The 27,737-nt window shown below is 46.6% G+C and overlaps 1 protein-coding gene across 1 annotated transcript in view; it reads right to left on the bottom strand.

The window, feature by feature from the left end:
* Positions 1–27,737, bottom strand: part of MED29 (mediator complex subunit 29) — a 117,078-nt gene that overhangs the window by 2,412 nt on the left and 86,929 nt on the right. The window contains exon 3 of the mRNA XM_069644250.1: positions 13,462–13,546. Coding sequence (XP_069500351.1) covers positions 13,462–13,546 — 85 coding nt within the window. The remainder of the gene's footprint in view (positions 1–13,461; positions 13,547–27,737) is intronic.

Raw genomic sequence — 27,737 nt, forward strand, 5'->3', positions numbered from 1 at the left:
ACTATCCATGATCCTTCAGGCCAAGTTACCATCCCTAACCTCATCCCAGAGCTTTATATTCTTGTGCGGATGACTGACTCCTACTTTACCTCTAAAAATCACTGAAAAATGGTTACACCCTTCTGTCTCATTCCCCCTCCCACTACTACCACAGACTCTTACACTGACTCTGCCCTTGCTAATCTTCACCGCTCTATCACCAACACCCTGGACGTCCTTGCCCCTGTAATGAGGATCAGCATGAATCCTGCCTCCAAGCTGAACACCTGGTATGACTCCGACCTAGCCTCTCTGAAACGCAAGTGCAAAGTTGCTCAGCGGAAGTGTGGGGCATCAGACATCCTCTGACAGACTGGCCTACCGCCTGCTTCAAAGGCAATACAGACTCTCCATCCACTCTTATAAGAGGGCCCATATCCAAGCCCACATCTCTGCAGCCACCAACACCACAGGTGGACTTCATAAAATCTGCAAGTAGTTTGCCAATCCTACTACAGTCTCCACTTCTCCCCTGCCATCCCTGCCCCTCAGTACTTCACTTGGCTCCCACTTAACCAAACCTCGGGGAATCCTGTCCTCACTCACTTCTACATCTCTCCCTCCTCAGCACTCCGGTTTCCCTTAGTCCCTCCCCACCCCCGCGCTCCTCTTTCTCGCCAATAGCACCGGATGAGGACTCTAGACAAGTCCTCTCTACGAAAGTCGCATCCAAACAGGTGCTCCCCTGCAACTATCAAGGACAATATGGTCTCCCTTGCGCCAGCCTAGGCAGATTGTTGTAATCACTCCTTTGCCACTGGCACCTTCCCGCTACCCCTCTTCTAACACCCCTTGTGCAACCGCTCTTCAACAATCTTTCTGCCGACCCCTCCTACCCGGCTAACTACCGCCCTATCTCCATTACCCCCCTTCCTGGCAAACTCCTTGAGAAGCTGGTCATCTCCCAACTGATGCAACACACTGAATCTGTTGGTTGTCTCCACAGCCACCAGTCTGGCTTCAGAGCTGCCAGAGTCCCGGAACTGCTCTACTGAACACTAGTGAAGACTTGCTCTCAAATCTCGATTCCGTCGTTGTTAGAGACACCACGGCGTAGCAGCGTTAGACAGGAAGCACACGTGCCACCCGCACATTGGGACACAAACACACACTTGAATACATGAAGAACACAAGCATACAGTCCTATAGTTTGAGGACAGATACATATTGCTATTGTCATTAGCTTAACGCAGACACCGCAAGAAGCAAGAGATCCAGAGTAAAGCTTGCAGATGCTTGTATGCAAATAACCGTATGGAACTGCAGGAGCATTTACAGGACCTGCCAGAGCCAAGTGTGGCTAACATATGGGGAATATAGAGTAGCATGGACACTATAGGAACATCATAATGGTTTAGGAAAATTACTGCAGGCCACAAGCCTCTCAGCAAGAGCTGAGTTGAATTCAGGCTGGAAAAGAGCAAACGTGTGAGACAGAACTCGCTGCCAAGGCCACCAGATACGAATGACATTCCATTTCATGAACGACAGTAACACCAGCTGCAATAAATGCGAATAATTCTTCATAATTTAGAGCTGCACAGCTCCAAATAATGGTCTCAGAACACGTGCCTGAGCCGACTCAATGGACAGAAACCAGAGCTGGTAAAGAAAGCCGATCTCACGCTGCCAGACAGAAGCTTGCAATAAAGATGTTACAATGTGGGACACGTGTTGCATGAGTAATCTCAGGCTATGCTGGTACACACACACACATTACAATACAGACATATTGGGCCTCATTACACGGACGGCGGTATGGGTTGACGGTCACCATTAATGGTACCGGTGACCGTTAACCCTTACCGCCTTACTACGAGGTCCCTTTGCGGGTTAGAGACTTTAACGCCTGCTTTTTGCAGGCGTTAAAAACCAACCCGCAAAGGGACCAGGGAGCTAATTGGGGACCAGGGAGCTAATTACGGTACCGCAATTTGCGGTGCCGTAATTAGCACCTTCCCCATTCCCATTATGCCCTATAGGGCACAAATGGGGAAGGGCAATGGGGGAAGGGGGAATCACTGCCCCACCAACCTTGGAATAGGGCAGTAATTCCCCTTTCCTCCAAGGCGGTGCCAGTATTTTACCGGCATGGACCAAGGTGCTAATAGCACCTTGGTCCACCGCCGTCCGTGTAATGTGGCCCATAGTGTACCTTCTCAAGGTAATAAGACTAAGAGCTGAGAACTTTTGCAGATCTCAGTCCTAGGAAGGTCAGCTCTAGCCAATCACAGTTCAGGCTCCTAGGGCTGGGTAGCAACGGGTGAGAACCAATGGTAAGACCCGCACACTGGAACACTGTTAGAGCTAGCAATTTGGGCAAGGACCAGGTCAGCCACCTGAAATGCGAGGGCCAGTAGATTGACATGTATTGGGTCCACTATTGGTGGATTATTACTCAGTACTCAATCCAGTAGTGCAAATAGGTTTTCTGGAGAGAGGTCCAGGTTGTGACATCACCATGATGCAACTTTAGGACAAAGCTGGCCTGTGAGCCAGTGGTCCTCCGATTTCTTCCATCCTTGTACTGATCCCTGTTGGTTTTACTGTAATAACCGCAGTTTGGACTTGCTGTCTGGCTGGGTCTGCGTTCTGTTTGGGGGAAGGTGTTGGGCCTTCCAAGACTCTGCGAATGCCAAGTGGTCCTCCAGTCTACCTGGGAGCTTGCCCCAACAAGTTGGTAGCCAGAGGATGGTTGGCTGCACCAGGTCGACTCCTTCGCCGCCAAACCCGAGAAGCTGCGGGACCCTCTCATATTTCAAGCAAGACGGGAAAACTCATGGCCGTTCTAAGGTCGACAGGAGCCCCTTGGAAATCATCCTGCCCGAGATCAGCGAGTCGCCCAGCCAGACCCGGACGGGGAGGCGAGCAACTTGACGGGGAGCCGGCCGGCGAGTAGCGCCAGCACAGCACAAAACGTTAAGTATTGATCCAGTCTGACAGCAACTGTGGGTGTGAGGGATGGTACTGAGTATGGTGGAGTATTGTTGATGTGTTATAGCATTGTTTAGCAGTCATAGTGAGTAGCGGAGGTAGTCCTTTTTCTGTTTTTAAGGCACATTCGGCCTTCAAGGTAAAAGGTTCTGGTAAATAACCTAGACTACTGACCTAAAGGCTTGGATGACAAAAGTTATGCAAGTAAGGTATTCCTGTGGGTTGGGCGTTTTAGCTCGGGTCATAGATGGTATCCCCGTGAGGGTTAGATAGGGAGCTAGCATAGATTGCCGGTTAGGTCTCCTGGAGAAAGGCGTTTCACACGCAATGGTGCAGTTTGATCACATGAGAATATTGGTATACTCTGCCTGGAGAGCAGGAAGACAGCTGTGGCGGCGTGGGGAGGGGGGGGTCAAGGGGGTGTTGTGTGGGTTTGAGAGTAACAGGCTATTATAGTGTGTGCACGATATGTGATTTACCTATATTGTATTGATAGCTTGGTGACTTCACCCTTAGGTTTGCATATAGGACACAGAGAATTTGAGGTGGTGAGGAGCTTATATTGAGAACTTGGGATTGGCAGACGAGGTGAACCAGTGGTGGTGTGCAGAGGGCGCATGCGCACGATTGTGTGCATGAGGAGGCAGTGATTGTGAAGGAGAGGCAGTGCGTGGAGCATGCCCAATAAATTGTGGAGCCTACGGGGCTCGTAGAAACTAGGAAGTATTATTGTTGCATTGTGACTTTTATCCCTGAACAGCGGATTATCGAAAAACACGTAAATTAACGAAGCAAAAGCCACCTTGCGGAAGCTTCTCCAAAGACGTGCATTAATCGCTATTAACACACAAAGGGTGATTGCAAGGGCAAGAAATTGACCAAACGCATGGCCATATTTGAGTTATGGTCATGTTCCAGGAGGGAGAGGGGGGATGCCACAAGGCGTCAGTGGATGATAAGCCAGCAGGAGGTGAAGGACCAAGGTACCCATCCCTCTGCACCTCTGCCTGCCCCTCCAAGTATAGTATCTGTTGACACAGACGAACGGGGAATGTATCCAACGAGGGAACTAAGGGCAGCAGAGGGGTACTCAAATCCTATATATAAGCCACCACCATACACTAAAGAGGATAAGCAGAAAGGCGCACGACAGTCAGCCAGTGATGCAGGGGCGAACAGTGAGGCGCAGTAGCACACGGAGGAGTTCGAGGGCAGAAGCACGAATGAATGGATAGCAGCACAGATACTATTTAAACTTCATGGGAAGACAAATTGGGAGGCAGAAGGGACGACTGAGGCAATAGAAGGCCTGAAGAGGGACAGCGATATAACAGATTGGGCAGAACTGATGGATGAGGAGGAGGATAGAAGGGAGAAAGATAGGGAAGTGAGGTTAGAGTGGGAGGACAGAGGGAGAGAGGAGAAACTGGAGCGGGAGGACAACAAGCAAAGAAAGGAGGAAGAGAAGGAGCATTTGGAAAGGGAGTGAGGAGAAAGAATAGAGCGGGATCTCAAGGAAAGGAAGAGAGTGGAAAGGGAGAAGAAGGGAGAGTGTACTAGAGAGACGGAGAGTGATAGAGCAAGAAAAACGCAAGTTAGCAGAGAGGGAGCAGAGAAATTTGCAGTTGGCCAGACTGAAGAGGGAACGAGTGCACAGGGAGGACGAGCGAGCAATAAAGGCGGTGAAGACACAGGCAGCAGTGGATAGGGAAAGGAAATAAGACGACGACAGACAAACAGAACCAGACAGCACAAACACACGAGGCAGGAGCACAACAGAGGGAAGAGGAGCAAGCCTAGGGGGCCTGGGCATGAGGCAGCAAATATGATTGAGTGGACATAGATCTTACCATGAAACCTAACAGACTGGACGTGGAGGAGACTACGTTTTGCTGATGATTTTTGTAGCAACATGGACACAGGATCGATACTGATGCCAAACACAGCGGGATGAAAAGGGGGGGGGGGCAGTCACAGTCCACGGGAACGGACAAGTGGGCGTCATGGGAGTTTAAACCCCACAGACAAGGAGAAGGAGGCGGCAATTCAGACAAACAGACAAAGCAGACGAACGATTTTTGCACCACACACAACACATGTTAATAGACTAAGGGATCTCCCAGGACGAAGGGGGGGTTGGGGAAAGACAAGCATAGCCTGTTCGAGAGGATGATTGTCCAGAGCCTATGACGATAACAGGAGAGGGCCCACATTGGAACCAGTATATATATATATATATATATATATATATATATATATATATATATATATATATATATATATATATATATACACATACACATACACACACATGGAGGACGAGGGGGGCCTCGAGAAATCAGATTGTATTGAAGGATACCTGAGGATGTGAAGCATATTCACAGATGCCTTTATTAGAGAGAGTAGGGGCGATACCTCAGTACGTGCCGTGGAAGCACACAAAGAATGTGAAGTGTAGATTACCATCATTGAGCGGGGAAATGGATTGATGAGATGGAAAAGATGACAGCCGGTCACCGACTAGTAGTGGGTGGCGTAAAGGGATTATTAGTATCAATATTAGGGGCAGAGCTGATATCGTATGGAAGAGGGCAAGGTTTCCAGGGGTGACAACACAGAACATGATGGAGCGCCATCTGCAAACTGCAGGGTAGCAGTATGGCAGGCCCTACGAACACTATACCCAGACGCGTCAGACATTGGGGCGATTAAGTCACACAAAATGAGGGAAGATGGAGATCCTGTGCAGTACAGTCAGGAGATTCAAGAGCTTTGGCACCTTGAAAATCAAGAGCCTTGGGATAAAACAATAGCAATATTTTATCATATTTTAGTGCATGGACTACCAGAACCAGTGCATAAGAGTTTGAAGAAACTGGTGGGGATGGAAGTGAAGGGATTGCCAGAAATAAGGCTCACAACATTGCATCATTTTAGATTATGGCAGGAGAAGGATAAGCAAAAAGCGGAAGATAGGAAGGCAGATGAGGTCAAACTAACGCAGCGAAAACTATCGCAGTATGCGATGGAAGAGGTGGTTATAACCAGCCCCACCTCACAAACAGCAGCCGCAACAACAACCACAACAGTCTGCACCGCCCATGGGAGGAGGGTACATGGGGCGGGGCAGGGCAGCCCACAGCAGGGATTTCGAGGAAGGGGAGGATTACAAAGGGGGCGTGGCTTCAGACCGCAGATACATCACAATCGAGGGGGGTTTTCAGGAGGGTTTCGGAGTTACAGACAGCAGATGCAGCAGAACCAAAGAGACTTTTTGGGGGATGGGTGGGTTCAGGACAAAGGAGTTAGCCACCACAGTGCTGGACTTGTGGCCAGCTAGGACACATTTCACGGGCATGCCGGTTTAGAGGGACACAACAGAATTCGGGAGAGCAGGGCCAGCAGCCATATCAGGGGGGGACAAGATTATTATGCACAAGATCAACTGTCTCAAGGGCAGATGCAGCGTACATATCAACAAATGCCACAAGCACAGCCACAAGTGCAGATGCAGGCACCACAGATGTCAGCACCAACACCATAGTATTTACAAGCACCACAGATTAGAGGGAGCACACAGCAGCTAGCACAGATACAGAATGAAACCGCATCAGCACAGGTGGACACAGCAGCAACAGTACCCGTCCAACGACTGGGAGGGGGTCAAGTAACCCCTTCACAGGTAATGGGTTATCCATGTACCCCCAACTAGGACAGTCTAGAGACGAGCATGCCATCCTGCCGATCAAACCCAACCCTGTGGAGGAACCTCACATAGGGGTGGCGATAGGTGACAAAACCTTTTCCTTTCTTTTTGACACTGGAGCGACTAGGTCATGTATTAGGGAAGGAACATTTAAGTTGTCAGGCGATGCCATGTACACCCCAGGATTCTCTGGGGCTTGAGAAGTGGTTCCTTTTACTGATAATATCTCACTATCTATTGGAGATCACGACTGATCACCATCTTTGCTTTACTCGCGACAGACAGCTATAAACATATTGGGACAAGACATCATGAGCAGACTAAACATGACCATTTCATTCACAGACAAAAGCCATAGTGTGCTCAACATCAGGCATACACATGTTAAATTTAAAGCAGATCATCCAAGTATATTATGGACGCACGGTACAGAGGGGGTGGGGGATGCCAGTGGACCCAGAGAGGTTTCGAAAATGGGACTGACATTGCCACTGCATGGATGCCAGGCATTGCAGGGAAGGTGTGGCAAGTTCCAAGGGAATACCTGTTCAAGCCAGAGACACCATTGGATGAGCCAGAAGGAACAATAGAGATAGAAGCAGTGTTGGCAAGGGAGGATTTGACTGCAGTGCACAGAGTAGATGACACTGGGAGGGCATGGAGCGCAATAATAGAATTGCAGAGGGGTGCAGGCTGACCACAGTGACAGATATGAACTATTTGGAGAAAAGAGACAGGAAGTGGAGATGGTGTTCGAAATGAGTGTAACATACTGGTTACAGATACATTACAGGGAGGTGCCACAGAGAATGGCTATGGCGCTGGAGGCGCCACCCTCATTTTGGAAAGAAGACATGGCCAAAGTTCCCAGCAGTTTATGGACCACAAGCCCTTATGACGTGGGCTGCATAAAGAGCATAGAGGGAGTGAAGATTAAACCGAAACCAGGAGCGATGTAAAGCAATACCCTCTAACAAAGGCAGCAGATGGAGGCATTTATGAAACAATCACAGCTTTGATTTACATAGGCATTTTGGTACCATCAGAATCTCCATGCAACACGGCAGTGTACCCTGTGCGCAAGACCAACTGGGGGTCATGGCGTTTTATTCAGGATTTAAGACCTGTTAACCATATTGTAAAAGCAGAGTATCCTGTAGCAGCAAACCCGGCAACAATATTGTGCGGCATTCCAGCGGAATGCAACTGTTTCACGGTCATGGATTTAAAGAATGCATTCTTTTCAGTGCCACTACACCCAGACTCACAAGATTTAACCAGCTTTCTTTACCGAAACCAGAAGTGGAAACGCACTTGTTTGCCACAAGGGTACTGTGAGTCACCATCTATCTTTAACAGAGTGATACAGATGGATTTAAACAACAGAGACAAAGCACAGTTTTAGAGTATGTAGACAACATTTTGATTTGCAGTGAGACAGAAGACGAGTGCAGAAAGGTCTCAGTGCACATGCTGAGAGTGTTGGCTGACAAAGTGTATTGATTGATTTGATTTATTTATAGAGCGCTTTACACCAAGACGCTGTACAATGGAACAACATAAAACAGAGTAACAGCAACAAATAACAATGAGAGCAAAGATTACATCTTGAATCATTCAACAAAACAGTGCAAAGAGCAATTAACTGAAGGGGGGGGATGGGAAGTGAGAATAGGCGAGGGGGTGGGGGGGGGTAGGAGATGGTTTGGACCAGGGAAAATGGAAGGGGGAGAGAGTGTAGTAGGCGAGGGGAGAGAGGAGTTAGATACAGGGAAAAAAGTGGGGGGGGAGAAGAGAGGGCAGAGAGGGAGTTTTCAAGGTGGAGAGTGGAGGAGGAGGGATTTAAGGGAAGTGCGAAATGAGGTGAAGGTCGTGGTAGAGCAGATTGAGAGAGGGAGCGAGTTCCAGTGCAGAGGAGCAAGGAGTTGGAAGGAGCGGAACCGGGAGGAAGCGTGGGGGGAAGGAGGTACAGTGAGAAGGAAATGGTCAGTGGAACGAAGGGAACGAGAGAGGGAGTAGAAGGAGAGAAGTGAGGAGAGATAAGGAGGAGCAAGACCATGGAGGGATTTGAAGACAAGGCAGAGAAAGTAAAATTTAAGCTGTAAGTGGAAAGGTAGCCAACCATGGTGAGAGAGCGAGGAAGAGATGGAGTCACGAGATGTAAGGAGACAAAGGGTACGAACAGCAGAGTGGTATATGGATTTAAGAGGGGCAAGCTGAGACGCAGGAAGACCGAAGATTAGAGAGGAGCAGTAGAAGAGGCGGGAAAAGATGAGAGGAGATTAGGAGTTTGGTGGCGTGGAATGTGAGGGAGGGACGGATTTTGCAAATATTGTAGAGGTGGTATCAGCAGGTGCGGGAGGTGAGTGAAATGTGTTGCGAGAAGGTGAGAGAGGAGTCAAAGAGAACGCCTAGATTGTATAAGGTGGACAAGGCCAAACTAAAGTACTGCCAGAAGGAGGTGCTATACATTGGGCAGATGATATCCAAGGACTGCCGACACATTGCCCTAAAGAGAGCATAGACAATATGCAAAACACCCGCGCCCACAACAGTAAGGGAAAGGAAACCGTTTTTGGGGTTGTGCAATTAATGCAGAGCATGGGCCTTTCACTACAGCACATATACCAGGCCACTACTGAGCGCTCTGAAAGAGGCACAAAGGGGAACGAAGACACAGACCGACATGGACCCCAGAAATGACTGAGGCTTTTGAAGAACTGAAGGAAGCCACAAGTACTGCTCCAGTGTTAGGGACCACTCATAAGAAGAATTTTTTCTTATTGTCACACACTGATGGTGTAGTGATGAAGGTGGTACTGACTCAGAAGACAAGCATGGACCATAAGCCAATTGCTTACTACAGTGGACAACTGAACCCAGTGATGAGAGCACATTATCTGTGCCAACAATCATTGGCAGCTGCAGCCTACGCAGTGGAAAAGTCATCAGCAGTGACGATGGGGTGCACCACCACATTGTACGTGGCGCACTCCCCCTTTGCAATACTACATCAGCCAAAGAGCACACTGACCACGCAGACTGCATCAGTGTATGAGGCGATACTATCAAATGTAGGACTAAAGACAGTAAGATGCAAGACTGTAAAATCCAGCATTACTTTTGGCAGATGTCCTCAAGGCAGGAGACTATGCATGTGACTGCACAAAAAACAGAGCTGTTCAGTAAAACAGGCAAAGTGGAGGAAGACGCACTTGAGTGGGGAAGCGTGCTGTACATTGACGGTTCGTCGACAATTGATCAAACTGATGGGATCAGACGTACTGGAACTGCAGTGGTAAGACTGAAGGAGGACGAGACGTTGACTTCTTTCCTCTCGGACCGACACTCCCAGGTCCAACTTGGGTCCTTTCTCTCCGCTACCTTTTTCTCTACCTGTGGTGCCCCCCAGGGGGTCTCACCTCTCTCCCTGGCTGTTCAACCAATACCTGGCACTCCTTGCCCACCGCATCGCCGCTCTCTGCCCCAACTATGCAGATGACACCCAGCTCATTTTCAGGCTACCCTCTACCTCCTCCGCTCCTTCCCTCATCTCTGACTGTCTGCTATCCAGAAGTGGTGTGCCACCAATGACCTCTGCCTTAATCCCAGTAAGACTGAGATTCTCCTCATCGGCACACCAGTTTGTCAGAGGGTAAACCCAAGGTCTGCCACTTCCGTTCAGCAACTCTGCACTTGCGTTTCAGAGATGCTAGATCAGAGCCGTACCTGCTGTTCTTGGAGGGAGGTTTTAGGCAGATGCTCCTGATAGGGGCAAGGATGTCAAGGAGAGATGGAGAGGTGCAGTGTAGTAAGGACAGAGTCAGAAGCGGGGCTGGCATGTGGGATAAAGGTGGAGGAAAAAGCAGCGACTGACACTCACTTCTGTCGGATGACGGCAAATGAGGCTGCCAGTGCTCGGGGGAGGCTCGGATAGAGGGCCAAGGGGCCACAGGCAGGAGGAAAGGAGAGTGGTCAGACCAGGAGAGGGGGGGTGGGGGGTGGTGACCGGATTAGAGATGGGGATGTCGCCAGAAATTAGTGTATGCAGAGTGTGACCAGCAGAGTGTGACTCCCTCTCTTTATTCTTCCTTCCGACCCAGAGACCACAGATAGGTGGATGATTCAGAGTCATCGAGGTGGATGAGTTTGGAAGTAGATGTTGAGAGGGAGGAGGCGAGGTCGGCCCATTTAGATAGGACGAGAGAAATAGGGCGGGGGGGCCTGTAGATAGTGGCAAGGGTGAGAGACCCTGAGCTTACAGACTAGGCATTCAAAAGAGTAGCAGGAAGATAAAAGCCACTTCACCTCCAGGCCTGTTGGGTCTGGATATGGAGACGATTTTGTAGCCATCAGGAAAGAAGCAGAGTGTCAAGAGCAGTGACAGAGCTGGCATTGAACCACAGCTCGGTAAGAGCAAGGATGTCTAGGTCAAAGTCTTCAAAGAGGAGACAGATGTCAGAGTGGAGTGTGACAGCAGAGCGAGCACTCAGGGTAGCTAAGTGAAGCCGATTTCCACCTTTGAAAGTTTTCCAAGGATGGGTTCAGGGGTGTGGTACTCCGGTCAGTGGTAGTGGTGGAGAAGAGGAAGGAGGGGTGGCAGGAGAAGGGAGGAAGTTTATGAGAAAGAATATGCGCTTATTGAGAAGAGTAGGTTGAGAACCTTGGGCCATGATCGTGCCATTGTGGTGGACATTAATGATGCATCTAGATGATAAGTATGCCCGAAGTACTTCCCACCTAGTGCCACCATTAATGGGTGAGGAAGAGAAAGGGGGGAGAGAGTGGAGACCAGATGAGGGTTAATAGATCAGGAGAGGGGACAGAAAAGAGGATGTCAGTCATAGTCTGTCTGGAAGTAGCGTTGATGTAGGTGTCAGCAATAGGTAAGCCTGAGTTAGAGGTCAGGAGAGCTTTTTTTAAGCTTTTTTTCTTCCAGAAGTCGTGAGAGAGATAGGATAGGTGATAGAGTAGCAGTTGTAAAAGATAGGGGAGACAGAGTGCCATGGGAGTAGTTTGGGAGGAGTGGAAGAGGGAGAGAAAGGCCACCAGTGAGTTAATTGTACATTGTGCAGTTCCCCTAGCATCCAGGCAGGCGCAGGTTAAGGATTAATGTAGAGGATGACGGATAATGCACTGGTTAAAAAAACTCACCTTCATTTGAATTTGAATCATAGCACCAAAAGCAGCAGTGTTGGTAAATGCGCAGATGTACAGACACACCTAAATATGAATTTCAAGCAGAGCACCCAAAAGGCAGCAAAGATGGTAAATGCAGATTTACAGGCACGCCTAAATATAAATTTCAAGCAGAGCAGGAAAATCAGAAGTTGGTAAATGCGCAGATTTACAGAAATTTGATTTAGAAATCCAGGCCGGTGTTTCCAGCGAACATCACAGCCAGGTGCTGTATTTTACACAGGTAACACCCCTACTGTGCGCAATGCCCCCAGATGGGCTTACCTTTAAGGGGGACACATTCAGATGCCAGCTGGTGTTCAGCAGTGTCAAGGGGGGCTGGGGTGGGGGGTGGGTCGGGCCAGCGACCTCCTTGCTCGGGAGGTGGAGGAACAGGAGCAGAGGAAGAATCCACTGGTCCTCACTTTCAGAGGGACGGCAACTCTAGCGAGTCAGAAACCAAGCAATCCACCTTAAAGGGGCCCTTTACTTGGTAGTCATGTTCCGCTCCCATTTAACCCATGTATGCTTGGAGCTCTCATGAGGGAAGGTGAAGGAGAATACTTCTTTCAGCATTCCTTGTCCCGACAATTGGGAGGGGTCCACCCCCAGTGGGATGCCGTTTGCCCTGTCACCTAGGGAGGATATGGTGTAGTGGGCACACCTCCCTAGTCCCAAAGGGGATGGCTACCCCGTGGGGAGAAGGGCCAAATTGCCTGGATTTGTTGCAACACCTACCTAAGCAATCGAAGTAAAATTTTAATGGGGAAAAAGTAAATCTAGCAAGGGTTTAGATAAATTAACGGTCTACCATTAAATAAATTAGTGGATGGTTTGTCACAAACACAAGAGCAATATTACCCCCCACCCCTAAAGATAAAACGGGCAGACATGTGATTTTCATGAAGGGTGGGGGTGGAGGTTCATACTACTAGTTTATTTCACAAACTATTTCAATACCTGCTTGACAAACATATTTCACTTTAATTCAAACATACTGGGATCATTCAGGATCTAGGAGGAGAGTTTAAAAATCTTCCTCAATTATTTGGACTGTACATCTGAAAGACAGTCTCAAGTCAAAAGTGAAAGCAAGCAACCTTCCTAATCTTCAGCACATAAACAAATTTGTGTTTATTTCCAGAGGGTATCTCATTTTAGGTGATCGGGCCTACTATGAGGTTGCAAAAACTAAAGGCTTACGAGTCAGCCTGGATGCAATGTAGTGCCAGTCTAACCTAATTCCCCAACATAATTTTATGTGTCCCATTAATATCTAGCCTTCACTGCAAAATTTGTACAGCTCATAATTCCATCTAACACTTAAATGGCCTGAGCGCAAAATTGGGAAAATGACCTCCAGATAAAGCAAAATCTCAATATCTGCCCACACGTTTCTGAAACCAAAAAAAATAATATTTATATATACACATATACACACGCATATACACACTATCACACTACCATGTTCGGCTCTGCATGAAGTACAGGAAAAATCACCCAATGCCAAAAAACGTTGATGGTGATAAAAGATAGGAGACCGACAGCTTTACAAGTTTATCCAATCAAATTAACCATGAACAAAACCCATTGGAGGAACTTACCAGACAAAGCTCCAGCTGGTCACAGAGGCCATAGAACTCTTCCAGGCTTTTATCGAAGCGCTGCACAGGCCCGTCTGCACTCTTCCTGCAAATAAAAAGCAAAATGCTCATCACCAAATCAGATGGAGCTGAAAATCCACATTATAGCCACACTTCTCAGTATCAATGGCATATCCGATTGAGAAAAGGCACCACCATTATCTGTTCAACACAGTCAAGTAGGGGGGGGGGGGGGGGGGGGTCTTTCATGGACCAAAAACGTTTATAGAAATAGCAAGGCTGCAAACTTCTCCATCACTTCTAAAAGGGTAATTAGCAAAATAAAGGCAGCACTTACAGTAGTTTTGATACTAGAACAAGGTACCTCCTCCCATACCCTGGTAATCACTCCGAGAACGTTTTTGCTATGTGCCAAAGTACCTCATTGAATATTGAAGGGATCTGCCGCAGCACAGACAAACCTGCAGAGAGTTACACAGGACCACTCTACACCATTCGCCTACCTGATGGCAAGATTACAATGTCACATTCGTGACAGAGATCAATACAACAGCAATGGAACAGAGACACTGAATACGTTTAGACTGGCTAATTAAGGGGATTGTACAGTGCAGGGTTGGACTAATACTAAAGTGTCCAGGTTGCTCTGGTGCCTACAACAAACAAGGACAGCAAGGTGTTCTAAACAACAACTCTTCAGTGTTCATTTTCTCTGGGGCCTCCTATCCAGATTTATTTAATTTGTATAGCGCAGCAGGCCCAGGGGTAACCGGGCGCATCACTTAGTTACAGCATGAGAAAAAACGAGCAATTATTACAAAGTTTACAAGTATATTACAAAGTTTACAGGTATAATAGTAACAGTGAGATAGGTTTGAAGTCACTTTGCATAGTTGGGCTTCAGGGGCTCCCACACCTGGTTTCAGATGGTCGCTCGATTCAGGCAGAAGGGATCCCAGAACACTGCTTCTTCCTCCTCTGGGACTCACTTTGCAAAATCCTTGATGGTTCAATTTTTTGGCATTCTGGGGTTTTCTTTGCCCCATGGAGTCCCTCGAAGTTAAGTCACTGTGGCTCAGCGATGGAATGAAGACTCAGAGCAGAGTCCCAGGCAACTCCAGCAGCCCAGGGTGCAGGTTGGGAAAGGTGTACAGGCAGAGGAAGTGGCATACTATTCCATCACAACTCTTCCCCCTGACCTAAGCTCAGCAGGTTAGTCATTCTTGTAACAGTTTATTGAGAGGCCACCCTTAACACAGGGAGTTCCTTCCCTCCCCAAGCTAGGTGTCACACAAACGGTTAATGTCAGTTCTTTTATTCAGCCCTATCTCAGCCTCAGATCATGCCCCTTGCATCCCTTCCCCTGAGCTACCAATGAGCCAAGAACCAGGCCGATGTACAGGAAATATATTTGTATGTATTTGAATTATAGGTAATAGAAACCATACTAAACTGCACATGACACTTTCTTTGTGGCTCACAATTAACGTCTTGCTCCACAAACAAATCACACAAATGGGTTGGGGAAAAAAAATGAAAACAAAAAAAAAATAAAACACAAAATTACAATACATTTCTTGCTACAGATTTCACTTCAATAAATAATTCGCGTTGGTCAGTGAACACAATCAATTTACAGATGTAGTGCTGTGCAATTTTCTGTTTTTTCTGCGTGCTTAAAATACAAGCAGGAAATGAACAAAGGGTGATTAGATAGTGGGTTTTTGGTATCCCACTTCTACTTTAGTCTGTGTGGGGGAAGTCAGTCAGAAAAATTGGGTTGAAGAATTTTTGATTTCAGAGCCCCCTCCCTCCCTCCCTCCCTCCCTCCACCCACTTACAGGCCTGTGTGGGAGAAGCTGGATGGTAAAATGGGGAGGATATTTTTTTTGTTTTGGTTTGGGAACAAAGGCACCCCTCTTCCTAAAATAAGTCAGGGTTAACGGGCAAAATAGGATTACCAACTTACAGTAGTCTATAGCTTTCAGCGCACACTGGAAATGAGCTTTGTTAATTTGGAACTTTAACAAAAAATCACCTCTGCTGTTCTGCCAAGGGGGAATTAATTAAATTAATAGGTTTAGTTAAATAGGCTAAGGATCACGGGGGCGGGGGGACGCTGTTGAGGGCGAGCTGATCTGAACCGACATCGCTGCGCCAAGACCTGCGCTATTCATGGAGAATGAGCCTTTCTTTCAAGATATAACCCTGAATTCACCATTAATGCATCATGTCTGCGCCAGGAGCTACCTGCATCAGCAATCCCAGGTGAAAACGGAGCCGGGAAAGCCCTTCTTTGAGAACTGCGCTCTGTAGACACGCTGCATTGTTAACTGGGCGGGCTGAAGAGCTGCATATGCAGAGGAGGGGCCTGCCGTGGGACACAGTGGTGGGACTCCTCCTCTCCCACCTGTGGGGTGCGACCCACGGCCTGCCTTGCAGTTTCCATCGGAGGAGGTGCCTGGGTGGAGCAGACCGCCAATGGATTCCACGCGCCTTTTGAGGGGACCAGTGCACACCGAAGCGTAACAAAGTACCGACAGGACCCGCGCAGCCAGAGGTCTTGTGTTGCGGGCGCGGGGGACCGCCCTGCATGGCCATATATCCACTGGCCAGGACATCCGGACACCTGCTGCGGCTGCCCAACGCCACTGCTGCAGTCGTGCTGACTCTGGAACTCCGGTGTTCGCAGGATGTGTCACGCTGAGCTGCGGGGACGGCATACTCTCCCACTGTGGGGCCCCCTGCTGAGGAGATTCAACTAACCTGGTACTTAGCCGTAATCCCCCCCCATGGCTCCCCAGTATACCATACTGCTAACTCTGTGCCCGCTAGACACCTCCGATTGCTACCCACATGGCACCGCTTTGCGCCTGAGGGTTTGTAGCACTGCATCACATGGGGCCCAATTCCCAGTGACATCCCTCCTTGGCGCTGGACAGTGTCTGGAAGCAGTGACTGGTCTGCAGAGGGGTCAGGTGTCAGTGCTGTGCAGCAGACTGCAGATCTGGGGTGGCTGCTCGCTATGACCTTTCAATCTTCGGTGTTACGCAACCTGCCAGTCATTGGATGGTAGCACTGCAGCACTAGCATACTTTATGCCCTGGACAGTGGGTGTAGTGCTCTACCTTCTACCTCATACTGCTGTACAACTGAAGATATAGCGAACGCATTGTTTGCTTATATACTGTAGTATGGACGGGTGGCCATTGGATGGGAGGCATTCCGTGGTCGGGCCAACCCCATAGCAGTGTGTAAGCCTGTTGAAACCACTGGATTTCGTTGAACGCACACACGATACCTCGCTGACCACAACACGATGACTAGGGGTGCAGGCAGGGGCAAGAAAACAGGCGCCATGGATAAGTTCACGACAGCCAACACCAAGGGGACTGCTGAACCCGCTACTACCTCCACTGTAGAACAAGCACAGCCATTACTAAACCCTCCCCCAGCCCAGACCGTAGACATATAATGGAGGCCATGGAAAAGGGATTTGTGGCCGTCCACGAGAAGCTGGATGACATCACTGCCAATGTCGCTTCTATGAGGACTCAGCTTGCCAGGGAATGCGGTCGCATAACGGAAGCCGAGATGGGAGCAACAGAAGACACTGTGCAGACCCTCCAGAATACGCCGTCATTGGTGAAAGACATGACAGTGGTAAAGGCTAAATGCAATAATTTAGAGTCCCGATCCAGAAGGAACAACATTAGGATAGTGGGAGTTCCGGAGGATGCCTTGACAGGAGGTATGGCGCAGGCAGTCGAGGACCCGCTTAGGGACCTCTTGGGATCGCCTGCCTTCCCCCCCCCCCCCCTTTGCGGTTGAACGAGCTCACAGAGCCTTGGGTCCTCGGCCCAAACCTGGTGATTTCCCACAACCAATTATAGCCAAGATTCTCAGCTGCCGAGACAGGGACCACTTATTATTTTTTTCTTGTGAGACAAATAAAGAAAAAAAAAAGGGGAGCTGCGCCTGGGTTCCCAAGTGATCAGACTGTTCTGAGACTTTTCCATCACAGTGCAAAATGAACACCGCCAGTTCACAGAAGTTAAACTTGCTGCGCAGCCGCAATATCCAATATGCCATGTTATTCCTGGCCAGGTTGAAATTCCAGTTTCGGGGCAAACTAATATTTTTTCTACGGTCCCCGACCAGGCAGTCAAGTTCATAGAGGTGCAAATTCCGATCCCAGACTGCCCCGAGCAGGCTGAGGGCGATCCTTCACCGGGCTGATGTGACACTTGCAAGTTACATTATGTGATATCCTATTGAGACTATGATGTTATAGTTAACGTAAGATATCCCGCTGCACAGGGTTTGTTGGAAGGCATGGTCCATTATTGCCATTGCACAGCGGGTATTTGCGCTGACGGCTTACCCCATAGCAGTTGCTAATGTTTTGCTGGTTCAGGGGAAGGGAGGGTGGCCAAGTTGGGGCAGGCCGTATAGTGCGGGGGTGGAGGGAGGAGGGAGATTACCCTGCTAGGTTGGGGGGCAGTGAGGGTTAGTGGGGGAGAGGGGGAAAGGTTGGTTTGGTTTCAGCCAAAATAGCTGGCTGGACACCGAGTGCGAGTCCAGGCCATCTGAGTCAGGTGAAGTGCGTCCGCGACCAAGTATGTCGCTAAACTCTGAGCCTGTAAGCAAGTTCAGCAAATGAAAACTGGAAAAAGGTTGGCAGCAGAGTACATGGGTGGTGATGAACACTTGGGTAACAGACACAGTATCAGTCGTACCAGTGAGGGAAATATGGGATACCCCCCGCGCCCCAGAGTTGTAGATGGAGACTAAATTGATGTCTTGGAATGTCAGAGGGTTGGGAAATTACACTAAAGCACAGAGAATTACAGCATATGCGCAGAGGCATGGAGCTAAAAGCGGAGTGTTGGCTAGTCACTCTATCCTGCTCTTTCCTGCTGTTGCTGTGCTCCTGCTGAGTCTTTCCACTTGCTCCATTGAAGGAGGCGTTTTCTACAAAGCCTCCACTAGGACGCGGAGCGTTGGCCGAGTGTCATCATGGAGCCAAACTCCAACAACCCTGCCCTCAGAACACGAAGCTGCACTAAAATGGCTCCAACATGCACAGAAACGAACTGTGAGCACCGTCCTCGGTGCTCCCCTGATCGAGGAGTCCAACGAACAGACATCAGTGAAGCGAACATACAAAACATGGCGAATATCAGTGCCGAGGACATAGCCGACTTGCCCTTGTGCATGGATCAAGGTGAGAAAAATAAATCTAATGGAAAAAATTCCCCCGTCCTTCAGTAAGCTCACCTTGCTCTGAGCTTCGGCTCTCCCCGGCAGTCGTTCGCTGAGGAGCGCAGGTCTCCATGCCCGGGTCAGCGACAGGTGTTTGCGGCGCTCGACTCGCAGGCGATGACTGGTGCGAGTGGGGAGGGTCCGTGCGAGTCCAACGCGGAGCAAAACCTAAGTGTGCTCGCGCAGCCCATGTATAACACACATTTTGGATCTTCAAAAATAAACACTGAGAAAAAGAAAGTATTGGAAATTGAACATATGCTTGCATGCACATTCAGTTGAGACTCACTTACATCGACGCTATGGGATATTTCTCGGACATTGCTATAGAGGAGACGCCAGAACCGGCGGTGCCGTCTCACGTGACCTCACTAGCACTCTCAACACAAAAACAGCTTAATTTGTACCCTGCCGACATAAGAAAAGCACAATAATAACGGCCACTGCTGAGGTGCTTGTTGCCAGCGTTAGCAGTTTCAAAACTAACTTTGAAATCAAATACAAAAGAAATCCCAATTAATGACAAAAGAAAAAACACGCATCAAAAACAACGTGCTAACAGACCCTCCAATGAGTCAGCCAAAAGCACAATGGGCCAGTCAAAAATCCCAGACGAAATCTCTCTCCGATTTAAAATCAATAAGATGGCATTTTAAGCCAAAGGAGCATTCTATATCAACTATGGATAAAGCAATTTCAAGTCAAAAAGGTGGTATCACTAGTTCAATCTGATCACCGTACGTGGAGAGAGGTATCTGATAATGAACTACTGCAAGCCTCAGGCCGCTGTGATCCAGCTCCTAGGTACAAAAGCAAGTACCAAAACAATTATCGGAACCCCACATGCGAAAAATCCACAAGTAATCCCAAAAGAAGGTCATAATACATTTCCACAGACGGAAGCGGAGGCCGTGATAACACAGAATATGTATTGTCATACAAATAAAACTGTGATCCCTCAGGATGGGAAACTGTGCCCCAGGATCTATTGTCCATCTGAAACTTCCACGCATTATGACCAAAGGGAAAAAACATGCAATTGGTGAAGTGGAAATAAATTCATCATGCAAATGGCTCCACAAAAAAAAAAAGTGATAACTGGACCATCCACTGAATACAAGGCTGAAAATCAGGCCACTATTGAAATTAGTCCACACAAACACATCAAACACTCTCACCCCTCTCCAAAGGTGACAAGAATAAATCAATCTGCAACTAGTGAATCAGAAGTGTCACTTTCTTCTCATAGTGAGGATCCAGAAAATGAGGAGACAATACAGGGCAGATATTGAAAGCTAGAAGAATTAACAGCCAACCAGAAGACAGACACTCAGCAAAATTTCAGGACCATCTCAAAGCACAGTCAAGGGATCAAACAAAAGTACTAGCAGAACAATATGCAAATCTGCAGTCGGCTCCATGTGGAGGAGTGGCACTCATAGTCAAAGACCACCTTGAATTAAGACAAACTCCCTCCAAACTAGGGGATAACATTGACTCTCTATCTGCCAAGATCGCACTATCTCACAACACCACCATCACTCTCAATCTAGTATATCGCCCACCAGGCCCTTTACTGGATTTCCAAGACAACCTCACACACCTGCTAGGTGAAAACCTTAAAACCACTACAAAAACCATTCTCCTAGGAGACCTCAACTTGGGGCTCCACGACCAGAAAGATAAACCATCCACTAAGCTAGCACAAGCTCTCCAAGAAATGGGCTTTGTACAAAGAGTTCTCCAACCTACCCACAGTAAAGGGCGCACTCTTGACTGGGTAGTTGACCACAACTGCGGCATCGACATCAGCTCCACCACGCCCACGCCATGGTCAGACCACTTTCTCATTCACTTCTTCATCCCCCTACCTATCAACTTGGTAACAAAACTCTCACCTGCACCCCCAGCCATGGCCAGGAGCGCCAAGAACCTCACCAAAGAAAGCATCACACCCTACCTAGCTCCTCTCACGAACAACCTCCCTGCCTCATCTGACCCAGCTGCACTGGCAGATATCTACAAAACCACCATTAGCACTGCCATTGACATCATCGCCCCCCTACAAAAGAAAAAATCCAAAAACTCCAAACACTCCAATACGTGGTTCTCAACAGAACTAAAAGAACTACGAACTACGAACTAAAAAACGCAAAGCCCTCAACGTATGGCAAAAAGCACCCAATGCCTCCTCACTATCGTCCTACAAATCACTGGCCACCCAATACAAAAAAAGCATCATAGCAGCCAAATCTGCATCATATAATGAAAGAATCTCCAACGCCACCTCAGAATCCAAAGAGCTCTTCGCCATCTTCAAGGAACTCTCCACACCGGCCACTAAGTCACAAGAGATTGTCAAGGACCAAGCCTGGTGTAACACCATACAAACCGCCCTTCTAAAAAAAATCGAACTCCTCCAAGCCAAAATCCTAAACCATCACAAAAATCTCACTCAGCAAATCTTAGCTGCATCCCCTAAGGAAACAGTGATTGAGAACAAAAAGATAAGTCACATCACACCCTTTAAATTTAGAGAAGTCTCAGAAAAAGAGGTAATCGATATCGTTAACAGAATCAAACCCTCCAACTGCAAAGGCGACGCTTGCCCCGCCAAACTAGTCAAAGACTGTGTTGAGACACTAGCACCATTCCTCAAATCCTTCATTAATGCATCCTTCAACTCTAACTCAGTCCCAACCAGCCTAAAAGAAGCCTGGGTGCGTCCCCTTCTCAAGAAACCCACTCTAGATCCAGAAAACGCCAACAACTATAGACCCATTACAACAGTTCCCTTCCTGCTCAAGATCCTCGACAAAGTCGCCTACTCACAAATACAGCACTACCTTGAAGAAAACCACATCTTAGGCAAAAGGCAATCGGGCTTCCGCCCGGGGCATGGGACCGAATCTGCCCTTCTAGACCTTAAAATTCAACTTAATGACATCATGGACAAAGGCAAACCGGCTCTCCTCCTACTATTAGACCTATCTGCTGCCTTCGACTTGGTCAAATATGACATTCTAGGCACACAACTTAAAAATGAAGCTCACTTCTCGCCGGAAGCCGTCTCCTGGGTCAAATCCTTCCTAGAGGGTCGACTTATGAAAGTCTTTTCTGAATCTGCAAACGCTACCCCAACCACCATCCACTGTGGCGTCCCACAAGGATCCTGCACTGCACCCACCCTATACAACATTTTCACCCTCCCTCTGTTCAATGACCTCGACCATCACCACATAGCTTACACCAACTATGCTGACGACACCCAAGTCCTGCTCCCCCTTACTGGCTTATATGAACAAGACGCCGCAGCACTAACTAAAATATACACAGCCATTCAAACCTGGATGGCAGCCAACGGACTCTGCCTTAACGGGGACAAAACAGAGATCCTACTAGTTGGCACCAAAGAAACACTAAATAAACTCCCGCCTCTATACAAATCCTTTAACGTCGATAACTGCACCATCACAGTCTCCACTGCGGTAAAAACGCTAGGAGTATACCTCGACTCCACTCTCTCCATGACACGGCAAGTCAATGCCGTAGCCTCCTCTGCTGCATTAACCACTAAGATAATCAACGCCGTTAAACCCTTCCTATCCCCTAAAAACTGCCTGAATGTAGCCAGAGCCACAGTAGGTACCAAATTGGACTACTGCAACGCCCTCTTCCTGGGCACATCTGCACAAAACATTAAAAAAATGCAAGTCACACAAAACAATGCTCTAAGAGCAGCCCTAAGCATTCCAAAAAGGGAGCACATCTCCCAAGCCAGAAAAGAAGCACATTGGCTACCTATAAAAGAATGCATACTATTTAAATCCATGGCCATCACACACAGATGCCTCTCTGCTAATGCCCCACCCTATCTTTCTGAAAGGATCACCCTCCATACCTCCTCTAGACCTACCAGGTCACACCTGACCAACCAAACATATGTACCCACTTTCAAAAGAAGCAAAGCCGGAGGGTCCAGCTTCCAACACCTAGCACCCAAAAATTGGAACGCACTCCCCACCGCCTTAAGAAGCGAAAAATCATACCATGCCTTCCGTAGACTACTCAAAACCACGCTGTTCCACAAACCCCGCCTCACCTGTATTCTCACCACTGTAATTATGGAAATAACAGCAAATGTATGAAAAAACGCGTCTATGCTAATCTGTATATCTGTATACTCACCATGTATGCCTGTAACAAGTAAGAATTCTTAGCGCCACGATGCCCCCGGGCAGATGTGCGCTCTACAAATCCAAATAAATAAAATAAATAAATAAATAAATAAATAAATGCTAACCATAACCTTGGCTCCTTTTTTCTCAAACTCTATGAAGCGCTTTAAGGAAACTATAAGGATCAGACAACCTTACTAGCGCTTATGCAATCAGAGCTTATATACATTGAGTCTTATATTGAAGCAACAAAAAGAGAAGATCCTGAGAAAAGGAGTCTGAAAATGTCATTTAAGACACTAATTGAGTTGATGGAGGACGCACGTGAGGACAAAAGTGCACTTTTGAGTGGCTTCAGCGACATAGTGAAGTATCTAAAGCCAGAACCGAACATAAATATGAAATGTCCGCAGAGCATTAAGGACCACCAGACCGTCCCTGAGACTTTCAATAACACAACCATTGAAAGACCAGTTGATTCATTAGAACCTAAATCTCAGTTGGATCCACACAAAAGTGATAAGGCTTTTTCACTTCCATGCACTGGGGCTAAACCATCACTTGGATTAAATACAATAAGCCAGGTGCCATCAGTACATCCTATGACACAGACGTCATAATGATTCACCACCCAAAAGCAACTAGTGCCTCAGGTAATGCTGCAAAACCGGCATAGTAATTCAAGCGAAATTGGTGTTGAGCACAAATCATCCACTAAACCAACACAAGAATTGTTTTCCTTATTCGAAGCGGCGAAGCCAAACTGAAGGAAATGGAAAAGATCTTGGAGCAAGAAAGAAAATAGAAGAATTTCAATCCAAAAAGCCTAAAAATTTACCAGCAGTAAAAATTATCATCCGAATGGTGGAGCACGAAATTTTATGCGCAACCCGAAAGCGAGCAACCAAATCAGAGAAGGATCATCACAGAAACAATCGGCTGGACTACAAAACAGACAAACAAGTGGGCCGCACAAATTGATTCTTGAGCATATCCTGAAGGCAAAAGATGGTCTGATTTCAAACCGGGCCAACCTGATGAGGTTACTACATTCTGTGCCACAACTTCGGGTAATTGAACCAAAATATATTAAAATAGTTGCATTTCCGATTGAATCACAAACAGATCTCATATGCATGCATCTTGCAAACAAGGCAATTATGAATCTAATGGGGTCGGTTGCTGAAGATCTCAGGATTCTAGGCTTTGATCTCAAAGCATCTGAAAGTGAAGAAACACGTGCCAGGTGAGTGCACACCAAAAAGCTTGAAATACGTCCTCCGAAATACAGAAGATCACAAAGACAACATCAACACCAAACCTACGAGATTCTCACAATACTGCGGGGCCCTAGAGCCCTACGAATCATCGTAAAAGGTAACCATGATGATAATGAAGGGAAAAAATCCATTAACCATTCCAACAAGGCAACCAAAATGGATGATTTAGCCTCATGGGATTGGTTACCAATGACCGTTGTGAACCAGAACAAACAATAGATCGTCCACTGACAGGAACAAAGAAACTTCAGGATCGCCTCCTGGAACTCCAGATGTTTCAGTCATTTGTTCGAAAAAAAATCAATCAAGAACTCCTGACCGCGGACGTAATATGTATACAGGAATGATGGCTACAAAAAACACACTTACTAGATGGCCGTTCCTGTCATTTAAACAAAGCTTACAAGGGCCCTCTGGGGAAGACCATCAGCTGACTTATTGACCATGGTAAAAAATAGTTTGAGAGGAAACAAAAAAAAAAAAAAATAAATAAAAAAAATTGTACCAACTAGGTCGCCCTTGCCTCATACAAATTGTGGTAATGCAGGAAGATCAACCAATGCTCGATACAAAAACCGCAGATCTTCTTTAATTTGTATTGGAACAGCAAAACCAAGGATGGTGATCAGTTCCTGACGATCGTCATGAAACATGTAGATAACCTCAGAGCAGAATTTAACAATCCAAGAATGTTTGTTTGGTGACCTAAAGATAAATTGTCTTAAGGCTAACAGTATGAAAGGAAAACCACAGACAAACCAAAAGAAAAAAGAAACCCGATCTAAAGGATGGCTGAACGAAATCAAAATAAGATCTGCATATGGTAAATGGAAATGTGGAGGATGATTTGACAGGAGCTACAACATAGACAGCCCATAATGCGGATTACTTTTCTGTTGCCTCCGTCACGTTTCAGAAAATAACCTTGAAAATTCTGAATACCATAAAGAGTGATCACAGTCAATTACTTCTAACTTGCGCTCAAATAACCCTACAAACAAGTGGACTAAAAAACAATAAGGAAAGGAAATGGCCACATAAAGTGAATGTAAATAACAGCCTGATGCGTCTTTCTAATAAAACACTGCAATAAAAGATTGGATGGATCTAACACCTCCAGTGATTAAGTATGAATCTTGTTTAAGCCTAATCAGATACCAAAATCTCGAAATGTCAAATAAGAATATTACATTAATATGACCCGGAGCTAGCCGAAAAGAAAAAACAGCTACTTCTTCTGGACTCTAAATAACCAGTTAAATATTAAAGAACATGAACAGATTAACCCAATCCACGAATCGCTATGGCTTCAACACTGGGGAAATCTATGAACAAACTATATCTGAATCAAGCCATACAATTAACTCAGCAAACAAAAATATTTGGGCTATAACTTTCTCAAGGAATGAAATTCTTGAGCTCATTCAAAAGGCAAGTGCTTCACGTGTCCCGGGACCAGACGGGTTGACGAATTCCATCTTAAAAACAAAACCCGGAATTATGGTCCGATTTGAGCTATGTTCTCTTCAACAGAATCAATGGTCACAGGCAAATACCAGAATCCTGGAAGAAAGCAATTGTCCTACCAATCTTTAAAAAAGGCGATCGATCAAAACCAGAAAATTACCGCCCAATATCCTTATTGGATGTTCTTGGAAATTGTATGCAGGAATTCGGTTGTTAGATACTAAAAGAATGGCTAATAACGAGTGGAAACTATGATCAGAGACAGGCTGGATTTGTGGAACGAGTAGATTGTGGCTTAAATCTCTTATTACTCAACCTATTGAAATTAAAAAGCAGTAAAGGACAATCAAAAGTTATATCTGGCATGCATTGACATGGCCGATGCATTCGATAGAGTTGACCGAGGGATTTTATGGAAAAAAAATTGAGAGAAAAGGGCTGCCCTCCAGATCTATTAGCAGCCATCACAGCCTTGCATTTCAATACCAACCTACAAATATGACTTGACCAGAAAGGAACGATTAGTCTGCCCTCAAACACCACAAGGGGGCTAAAGAAAGGGTGTCCGCTGGCATCTGTTCTATACAATTTCTATATTCTAGATATTAAGAACGGCTAGAACCAGAAAGAATATGCTCTCTGCGCATAAATGGGAAACCTGTGGGACATCTGCTATATGCAGATGACCTTGTGCTACTGGACTTGACCGCCATAGGATTACAAAAAAAGCTTAACTTTATACAAGCCTATGTAGAGGATAATAAACAACAAATCAACGCAGGCAAGTCTGAAATTCTAATAAGAAAGCACAATCGAAAATACATAAACCCTTCAAATAGAGTCTACAGAATATTAAAATAGCACAAAATACCTAGGAGCAACAATTAGTACTGACTGGAGCGAAAAGCCATGGGCTGCCAGCCTGGAACTAAAAATGGACCAACTGATATCAATATTAGAAGAAGAAATTTGGGAAATTCTCAATTCAGCCTTTGGTGGACTTTTACAACTTAAAAAAGTCACACCCGCAATTACGTACACAGGAGAGACCTGCCTAAGGCTGCCTTGGGAAACTTGGGACAAATTGGAGGCCAGATTCTGAAAAAGAACACTAAGATTGCCAAATTGCATACCAATCGGTGTGATTAGACATGAATTGGGACTTCATTCTCTTCACGTTCAAGTGATCTGGAAAACTAACAACTTACAGGAAAGTGGAACTAATTGATTGCCCGCCGCAATATGAAATAATGAAGTCCCAAAACGTGGTCTCCACCTTTTGGCCTCTTAACATCTAAAGAACAAAATGCGAAGAAATCTTGGAGAATCTGTGCATTAGTACTGAAACGTTACGCAACAATCCCAAAAAAGCAAAAGTAGCACTGCTATCAGTGGACTCGCCCCAAACAGAAGCGGCCCATGCAGACTCCAAATCACATACACCATCAACCAAACTGGTTAATTTTACAAAAACGTTACCAAACTATCTGAAGAAGAGTCCGAATCCGAAACATAGGGACGCAGCATTATGCTTTAGACTAAATGTTATAAGAACAAAAACAAAGAAATATGGCATCGCAGCGGATGATAAATGCCGACTATGTAATAAACATGAAGAATCGCTACAACATCTACTTGTGTTTTGTAAAGGGTTAAAAACAGAGAAAAGCTGCTTCAATGTTGTTTACCGTCATCATGCGGTTTGGACTCTGATGCCTGGTGGGAAGCTTTGTATGTTGTTCTCAACAACCGAACAGCAAGAGGCTTGGGCTTGATCTTAGAAACGATGCAATTAAGACTTGTCGGACAAGACTGCAAGCAATTGAACCAAATCCCTTCTAGCCAAGATGTTGCTATACACAGCCAAAGGAAAATGGATAACAAGGCCATTAAATGATAAAGGAACTGCTAATGGCAAACAAATGGATTTATGGATTTCGTGGACGTTCGGCTTGGCGAGAAAGGACAATAATGAGTGATAAAGCAAAAACGTTTATTAATTTATGCTAAATGCTCAATAGAAAAATTCAAAAAAATAAAAAAATACTCCTGCTACAGGAGACGCATGCCACAAGAGGAGTGGTGA

The sequence above is a fragment of the Ambystoma mexicanum genome, chromosome 2p (genome assembly GCF_040938575.1).
Source record: "Ambystoma mexicanum isolate Mex_15411 chromosome 2p, UKY_AmexF1_1, whole genome shotgun sequence".
Lineage (NCBI taxonomy): Eukaryota > Metazoa > Chordata > Amphibia > Caudata > Ambystomatidae > Ambystoma > Ambystoma mexicanum.